Source organism: Sceloporus undulatus, chromosome 5 (genome assembly GCF_019175285.1).
Source record: "Sceloporus undulatus isolate JIND9_A2432 ecotype Alabama chromosome 5, SceUnd_v1.1, whole genome shotgun sequence".
Classification (NCBI taxonomy): domain Eukaryota; kingdom Metazoa; phylum Chordata; class Lepidosauria; order Squamata; family Phrynosomatidae; genus Sceloporus; species Sceloporus undulatus.
The window spans coordinates 104,868,959-104,878,488 of NC_056526.1; the positions used below are offsets into that span (position 1 = coordinate 104,868,959).

At 39.7% G+C, this 9,530-nt stretch overlaps 1 protein-coding gene across 3 annotated transcripts in view; it reads left to right on the forward strand.

Moving 5' to 3' along the window:
- The window catches only part of KIAA0930 (KIAA0930 ortholog), a 54,435-nt gene extending 45,961 nt beyond the window's left edge, over positions 1-8,474 (forward strand). For all 3 annotated transcript variants that reach the window (XM_042470809.1, XM_042470811.1, XM_042470810.1), the window contains 4 exons: positions 1,763-1,957; positions 2,720-2,882; positions 3,746-3,901; positions 5,010-8,474. In XM_042470809.1, coding sequence (XP_042326743.1) covers positions 1,763-1,957; positions 2,720-2,882; positions 3,746-3,901; positions 5,010-5,050 — 555 coding nt within the window. In that variant the 3' untranslated portion in view covers positions 5,051-8,474. The remainder of the gene's footprint in view (positions 1-1,762; positions 1,958-2,719; positions 2,883-3,745; positions 3,902-5,009) is intronic.
- The last annotated feature ends 1,056 nt before the right edge of the window (positions 8,475-9,530 follow it).

Genomic DNA, 9,530 nt, shown 5'->3' on the forward strand with positions numbered 1-9,530 from the left:
TCTGAATTGTGTCCAGAGACAAAGTGCAAAAGATCTTATTATTCTGTATTATTACTATCATATATCTAAAAATTATACTGTAACATATTTTGTTATCTGCTTCATGAATGTTTTATAATATAATATGAAAATACTAGGGAAACTTAGGAATGAGTAGTAGTCTCTTTCTACACCTATACACACTCAAGACAATTTAATTGTTAGAGCATCTGTTTTTGCTACTACAGTGCACCCCTTTTTTATGCGGGGCATCTGTTCCGCCCCCCCCCATGTAAAAAAAGTGTATGCTTGAGTCCTATTGAAAATAATGGGGCTCGTGCATGGTACGGTGTGCGGCGGCCCCGCATGCGCCATGGGCACACACCCCAATACTCTTAATGGGACGCGCTGCTGCTTGCACCCCGCACGCTCCCTGGTGGCTTTCAACATATGCTGAAAGCCACGTATGGTGCGCCTGCCTATGACACGGGTGCACTTTACATCCATTCTATACTGGTTCCATATTGTTCAGATTTTCTAACAATAGTTAAGGGTGTTTAGGTAGTCAAATCCTGCAGTATGGAGCCCTGGTGGCACAGTGGTTAAATGCCTATACTGCAGCCACTCACTCACAAACCACAAGGTTGTAAATTGAATACCAGCCAGGGGCTCTGGGTCAACTCAGCCTGGCATCCTTCTGTAGGTTGCTAAAATGAGTACCCAGCTTGTTGGGGGCAATTAGCTTATACTTTGTAAACTGCTAAGTACATCAGTAAGCTGTATAGAAACGTCCTATCGCTATTCTGAATCACTTGAGTTTTTTCAGAGCCAGCCTATGTTCAATTTGTTAGTGACTACCAGACCATGGATGATGAAAGCAAGGTTCTCTCTGTCCAAAGAAGAATACTGAACTTGGTGCACTGACTTAAACTAGTGAAAAGTTCTTTTGCTGTATTTAAATTATAGGGAACAAAACTACTGTGGAATTCTATATCGTAAAAACCAAGATACTGAATTAAAAACCCCTTAGCACCACTTTCTGGAATCTGTAAGTGTAAAACCATCAGAATGTAGTGCCTCTAAATCCCAAACTACACAGTCTACAAATATACAGTGGTTCATGGTATCAAAAGCTGCTGCACGGTCTAGAAAAATCCATAGGGTTGCACAATGGCATACCTAGTACATTTGACAATGAGGCAGTGCATTTTTAATATACCCCCCTCCTTTCTTCAACAGCCTTTTCCAGGTCTGGTGGACCTGTTGGCCAAGCAGGAATGGGAGGCACCTTACTCTCCTGCCTGATCAGAAGACTCCCCAGACCCAGAAGACAGCTGCTTCTCACCAGCAGTTGATGCTGGGCATGGGGTGCTGCTTCTGCCTGGCAGCCTTTTTTCTGCTTGACCACCATTTTCCCAGCAGCCCCACAAGACCCAGAAGGAGCTCCTGGGCAGCAGCAGTAACCTGTCCCCACCAATGGCTGCAGCCGATGGACAGCAGAGGTGTCATGGCTGGTGGAGGGGAGTGGTGGCCAGGAGGCTTTTGGGACAGACAAGCAACCACCCCATAGGTGTTCAACCCCCCCCCCATGGTGTCAACAAGTGCAATCCACACTCCACACACACCTGTAGTTATGCCCCTGAGGTTGCACTCCTACTCTTAATCTGTCTCCTATTTTACATAATCTATAGTGATAACCAAAGTAGGATAGATGCAGCACTGAAAATGGTCCAGTAGGAGTGTGTCAAAATTATAAGTTGCTTACAGTTTTTTTCTGCCATAGGTCAGTGTTGCAGCAAAAATGGCACAGAGGATGTCCTTTGGATTTTATAAATACAATAATATGGAATTTGTGCGAATGAAGGGGCCACAGGGAAAAGGACATGCAGAAATGGCTGTGAGTCGTGTTTCAACAGGTGACACTTCTCCCTATGGTACAGAAGACGGTTCAAACCCAGATTCCCCTCTGCATGAGAGAGTAAGTTAATGATACATTACATTAAAAGTGTCCTTTTAACACTGCCTTCACCCCTGTTATAATCCTGTAGGATTGCTAGACATGCCTTATAGACACTCCTGCATTAAAATATAAAATGTTGGTTGTCCTTATCTTTAAATATTTGCTGATATATCAAGGCTTTTCCCCTCCAGAATGCTCCCTGAAATCAAGGTCCCTAAGACTTCAGTGCACCATGGTCATGAAAGTGCATTTTAGAGTACAAATTGACCTTTTTGCAGCTAGTTGACTTCTCTGTTGGGCATTATGGAAGGTATCAGATCAAAACAGTTGCAGGGGCTAAGAGTGAGAAAAGAGAATGTAAGAGTAGAATGCTCTTCCAAACAACTATGGAAATTAATTGTTTGATTTAATGAATGAAGCTATCAGCTTCTTTTAATGCTGCCTTCACTGCTGTTTTAACTCTGTAGTATTGCCAACAGCCAGATAAAATAACAGCAGACTAGATATGGCTCATAGATATCCCTGCACTAAAATTTGGAATGCTGGTTTTACTTACTTTTAAATGTCTGACAATGTGCTTGCCCAGGTTTGTTCTGACTGCAGACACGTATGATTTTTTAAAAATATAGCCTCTAGGCAGGAAACAGTATTAGACTGCAGGTCAGATCAGATGGCAATTCAATATGATGCTAGTGAGTGATAGAGAACAATCAGTGTAAACCCCTTAGCTGTCTTTTACACTATCACGGGGCTTTTTTTGTTTGTTTGTTTTGCCTTCAGGTGACATCTTTTAGCACTCCTCCGACTCCAGAACGCAACAACCGCCCTTCCTTTTTCTCCCCATCCCTCAAAAGGAAAGTACCCCGGAATCGAATTGCTGAAATGAAGAAATCCCATTCTGCCAATGATAGTGAGGAGTTCTTCAGGGATGATGATTGTGGAGGTGAGAGAAGAGATATATTGAATTTATCTTATTTTAAAAATGTTTAAGCCAGTGTGTCTTCAGTTATCTTATGTAGAAGACTAGTCCCCCATACCTGGGATCAGCACCAAATTTGTGTCCATTGGCTACAATGTTTCTTTCTTTTCTGGAATCCTATGGGAGACTGGCAGCTCATAGACCATCACTTTGAGTGGTACTGGTTTGAACCACTTCATCTCAAGGGCAGGTTATGTGATTTCATAATAACTAAAATAATATGACAAAGTGTAAAAACTATCAATCATCAAGCAAATAAAATAACTTATTTATAAGTTTAAAAACAGGAATATTTTAATTTGCAACAAAAAATAAAAAGTCAGCACCACTGCACTTCTTCCAGGAAGGTTTTCTATTATCAGGACATTCCTCACAAAAAAGGCCCTCGCTGTTGTAATTGCATAATGCATTTCTCCCACTGTAGAAGGGTGTCCACTGGACAACTAAATATTTGAGCAGGATGAATGTGGAAGAATTTGGGAGATAACTTAGGTGCTAATATACACTGGTGGTTTGAATAGGACTTAGATTCTCTCAGCCCCCTTCCCAATCAGAAAAAAGGGGGTGGGATAATAGTCACCTTGGGAAGAGGTGTTCATATCCCCTTGCTGGTGACCGAAAGCATGGAGAAGACTCCCATATAAATAAATAATAATAAATAAATATCTTACTTGTGGTTTGCAGAAGCATTTGCCTGGCCATTAGGAAACACTGTGCAGTCCAGAACAGGCCCCATAATCTCATTCAGTGAGTCTGTGGACATGCTTATGTATAGTAATGTTATCACCACCACCACCCCCCCCCAAATCCTTGTTCTGTTTTGACAGATTTGCAGAATGCAAGCAACCTCCGGTCACGGTCTCTGTCTGGAACAGGAAGGTCTCTTGTGGGCTCATGGCTGAAGCTGAACAGGACAGATGAAAACTTCCTACTCTATGCACACTTAACCTACGTCACATTGCCATTGCATCGAATCTTAACAGGTGAAACCTAACTGGAGAAACCTAAGGTTAATTGGGAACTTCTCCTGCACACACTTCAGTAAAATGGATGGCAGGTGTGGAAGGATGCCTGCCATTCTGTATAAAGGGGGTTTGTGCAGGGGAAACTTCCAGTGGAGTCTGCAACTTACAGTTATCCAAAAATGAGTCAACTTAAATGTTTCAGTATTATTATTTTTAAAAAAATACAAAAAAAGAGGCATAGGTAAGTCTTCAGTGAAGACTTACATTTCTTGGATACCCTATGATGCAGCCGGTTCTCCTTGCTTCTTCCATTAACCCAGTGATGGAAAGGAGTGGAGTCACAGTTATTCCTGCCCACCTAGATAAGATTTCTGATCAGGCATCAGGCACTACTTGATAAATGCCCTCCTGTATTCATTGCATCCTCTCTTTCCCAAGCATAGTGGTCTGGTCTGGGACTCTTTGTGCTTATTGCAAGTTTTTAGAAATACCATGTTGTATGGACATATTAGCTGCAATTAGGAAATCAATATGAAAAGTTACTCATGATATAGTTCCCATTGAAATAAGAGATTTAAGCATAAATAACTTTGTCTGGATACAACCCACAGTGTTAGATGTTTTAACCATTAAGAGTAGGACTACCTCATTTCCAACCTTTACTGTTAATCATTGAACTTCAGCTATTTTGGGAGTGCTGCTCATGGACCTCTGGTTCATGATATCACCCAATGCTTTATTCGCAGGCTTTTAAAAAGAGTAATCAATCATTTTGAAGTCTATATGTTGCGCAGGGCTTCAGTGCACATGGAAGTACAGTAATAATACATCTGTGAATGAATAATATATCTTCTCGTGTTATGTATTATTTATATTTTATAATATGCACATCAAAGAGAAGTGAAATATATAGTTGGACTATAGATATTAATGGGCTGCAGCTCTCATTATCCATTTGCTATCTGGGCTAATAAAGTCTGATGGAAACTGGAGAAAAACCTCTGGAGGACTACATATTCTTCACCCCCCTTTTTAAGTGTAAATGTTTATTTACATGTCTTGGTAGCAGAGGAAACTGACAGCTAGAATCTTAACCATTATACTTGCCTTCATTTTTGTTTTTCAGATATTCTGGAGGTGCGGCAGAAACCGATTTTGATGACATAGCAGAGAACTGGGCACTGCCTTGGAAAACTTGCAGCCAAGTGCCTAAAAAACTAACTACAGTGCTCTTCTGTCACAGCACCACCATCTAGTGTCAGGAACGTAACGTTACACTGAAAAAGGGATGTCTAGGATTACCAGCCAGCCAATCAAAAGTGCCTCTTCCTTCCTCTGCTAGAATACTGTATTCTCACTTTCAAAATAAAAACTACATCTCTTTATAGAGATGACTGGCAGAAGACTTCAAATAAACAGACGCATCACCACAACAGTAGGGTCTGTGTTTAAAAACAATGCTTTATGAACAATTTGTAACAGTGTTTACTTCATAACTGGAAACCAACCTGTACAGAATGTATTAATCTTTATATACTTTGAAAGAAAAGTCCACAGGATTTCATACTGATGTACCAATGAACTTTGTTTAATAGACTGTTGAGAACCCTCTGTGTTGCATTAAAAATAACTGTGTATATGTTTAAAACCTTGATTAGGATAGCAGACTAGTATAAAAGCAAAGGAAAGTTAAGGATTTAAACTGAATGCTAACTGGCTACATGTCGTAGTCCAACTGGAGCTAAGTAGCTTGGTTTTTCTACTTCTGTGAGTGGTATAATTTTAAAGATTGCAGCACAAACATGAGTCTACAATTATATTTTCTTCATCTACCAAAGATCATTGAAAAGCCCAGCTGAATTTCTGAAAGAGTGGAATCAATGTACAAGAAATTTACTTGCTGGGTATGATTGATTTGAATTCCGTTTGGTGAGTAAATTCGTCTCCAGTAGTGTAGGTGTCTCTAATACTAAGAAGCAGGAAAACATTGATACAAGAACTAGTACAGGGGGAAAAAACCCAAGCCAGCAGCAACAACAACAAAAAACTAAACACACACACACACACACACACCCTCAGCAGACCTCCAATAGTCACTCTATCCTACTTACAGGAAACAGGAACCAACTAACATGGGCTGCTGAAAAGCATTATACTTCATTTTTAAAAATCAGTTGTGTATAATTTATGAATTCAACCAGTTTCCATAGATCTTGGTTGTATTAGTTCTGTGATTTGCCATACTTTGGTATACAGAAGCCTAATTGTTAGGTTCTGCAAAGAAGTACCTCGATAATTAACAACAGCAACTAAATCTTGGAGGTGGATGATGAGTAATATTTGTTTGTGACCTGTGGACTGTAGATCAGATCTGCTGTATTTATAACAGAGGATGCATAAAATACAATTTGGAGTGTAGTGGAGATAGTTTCACTGTTCTGTGAACACATCTGTTAAGGAGGTGAGCTTTTTTTTAAAATGATTTTTAAGATTTCAATTTAAATTTTGCCTGTGGCTAATTGGTGCTTGCAATGTTACAGATTCTCTTCCCCACCACCAGCAGTTTTGCAACTGTACATTAAATATTTCCGTGTTTTTTGCTTTGTCACAAAGCAGGATCAACAAAGGCGCAGAGCCTGGGGATGTTTCTTTCTTCAGAGTCACCCAGCCCAAATGTGTATTTTTGAAAAGAAAGGAGAAGGCAGATAGTCCTGGCTTGAGTCAGAAGGAGAAGGGGGGAAGATGAGTGTGTTGGTTGATCCAACAGTGTTTCCTGCCCTCTGTAGTTATCCTGCAGATTGTGGTGCTGGGGACAAGCCAGATTCTTTCCACGACTGAAGAAAACCCCCAGTAAGTGTGGTTTCAGTAATAGCTTTACTCTTGAAACCTGCTCCATGAATGATAAATCTCATGCTTTTTTAGCAGCACATCCTGTGAGAACCTGATTGATCAAATCTTGTTGACAGTTTTAATGTGTGGGGAAAATAAGTATGTTATATGTTTGTGTGTGGGTTCTTCTTATTTAACAAAACAAAGAGAGGTAGATTGTTTTTATTCTAGAGCACTAGAACAAAATGACTGAAGCTTATCCCTTGGCAGAAAGATTGCATGTCAGGAACACAAACAAGCAAGTGCTCCTCCAGTTCTTTGGAAATTGCACTGTGCACTGAGATTGCCATCATAACCAACCATTAAAACAATGGAGTAATTTTTTAAAAATTGTACGGTTACAAATGATGTTGTTAATGTCTACCATGCAATTTGATTTCTTTGTATCGTGTGTAAATAATTATTTACTTTTCTCTAACCAGAGTCATAATTAGGGGTTCATTTTCAAGGTTGCAAACAGACTGTAGGCCAGGATTATGTGTCATACGGCCCTCCAGATGTGCTTGGATACATGTCCCACATTTTAGCCAGTGCAGCCAATAATGACGAATGTTGGAGGTTGAAGTCAGACAACATCTGGTGGTCCATACGATTCACACTCCCTCCCCAGACCTTGGCTTTTTTATTTAAAGAAAGTATAGTTTCTCTTAATCACATTCTTGTCCTAATGGAAATAAAGGTGGAGCTCATTTTTAATATCCTCACATAGGACTAAATTCAGCGTTAGTCATTCTGAAATGAATGGAAATTGTTAGTTAACTGAAATCCTATTAGAGTGGTCCCTTGTCCACTGGGGTTTGGTTCCAAGATCCCCCGTGGATAACAAAATCCATGGATGCTCAAGTCCCATTAAATATAATGACGCAGCAAAATGGTGTCCCTTATGGAAAATCAAGATTTGATATTTGAAATTTATACTTTTTTTGAAACTTTTCAAACCGTGGATGCTTGAATCCGTGAATAAAAAAACTGTGTATAAGGGCCGACTGTAATTTTAACTGTAGGCAGTTGTGTAAGTGACTAGACTGGTTTACTGTAAGTAAAGCAGTGGGTGTCTGAATTCTCTGTTTCATTTTTTTAAAGAGAATGAAACTTTCCCCTTATGGAGAAAGCCAATGTGTTTTACAGAAGGCTCGGCTAGCTTTTTGACATACTTATTTAGTACATACAGGGGAAACAAACTCTTCACGATCCAGAGGTATTGACACTCTTGTGGTGGTATTCAGTTTCCCATCTGCTGTTTGAAATGGTATAGACCCAACATGCAATATTGGGGGGGGGGTTGTTATCTTATTTTTAAAAAGCAAACTGTATGTAAGATCAGAGAGGCACTGCTGCCAGGATTTGCCTCCCAGTGTCACATTTTCTTTGCAACATCTTATTTTACTTGCCCCTAGTGTGACCCTGCATATTGTATATTTCCATGCCATTCATCAAGTGAAACTGAATATCTGAAGGAAACAATATGAATTGGCCAATCTTATTATATCATGCTACAGACGAATGCTGCAGGGAATATGAGGGAGAAATAGTAGGTCTAGCGCCTTACTTATTGCTAAATTTACAGTGCAGTCCTATGTGTGTGACCCCAAAGATAAGCCCCATTGTGTTCAGTGGGGCCTGCTTTTAGACTAGTAAAGACATTATTAGAGACAATATTCATTTCAATGCAAGTGCCAATAAATGCATTTGAAGGAACTAATGCACACTCTTGAGAAAGTGTTTTCAATGAAATCTTAATATTTTATTAGTTTTCCTTATTAAATTGATTGCAGACAAATTCAGCATATTCTTAAGAGGCTGGCAGTGTTCATGTGTTTTTCATCAAGACGAGCATCTTTTTTTTTAAATACAAACAACTTTTAATTTAAGCCACCTAAAGAATGAAAGGAGGAGAAATAATGTCACTACTAAAGCCAACAGTTTACTTTTTCTGAATTTGGTATATTAATAAGTGTCATCATTTAACCATTGGGTTTAGGTAACTTACTCTTCTGCCATTTTCCATTTTCTGTTTTGCCTACTACCTCAGGACATCTAAACTGGGCAAGATAGCCCTCACATACTGAAGACATCTGCATCAGTTTGAGTTGGATATGTTATGTAGAAAAGTAAACATCTTACTGAGAAGAGCATATGCTATCATTTGCACTGTGTGCTTGAGTCAGCCTAATACAATTCCTCAGTAAGGATGGGCAGACGTGTAACATGCTGATGTTCTAGAATCTGTCATATGTTCAGTTCAGATAGGTTAATAAGAGAATGAAACAGTTCTGTCCAAAGTCTCTTTTGAACTAAATGTGCACTGTACAGTTACCTTCAAATCTCTGCAATGCACAGAGCTTCTGTGGCTGCCACACAAGCTTTCCTGTAGGATCAGTTCCTTCGGTGGCTCAGGTGCTATAGAACAACAATACTTCTGTTTATTTTAAAGGGACACATTTTGTGGGTGTATGATCATCTATAGCTCTGTGCTTTTAAAAACTTGCCTCTTAATGGTAAAACATAGCAGTCAGTTTGAGAGCTGTATGTTTTGAGTGGGCAAAGGGCTGCAATGTTGTGAGCACATCTGGATGTAGGAATCCGCCTGAGAAATATGTGTCCATGTGGACTGGTGTAGTCACTAGACCAGGATTTGAGAAGCAAATTTTGCCTTTCCTTGGAGTTGTATCCCCAGAAAGCAGTGCTTTAACTCTTTCCTAGAAGATAACAGTTTACTTTCAGGATACAGCCGTGGGTAACTACACCTGGTTTCCCA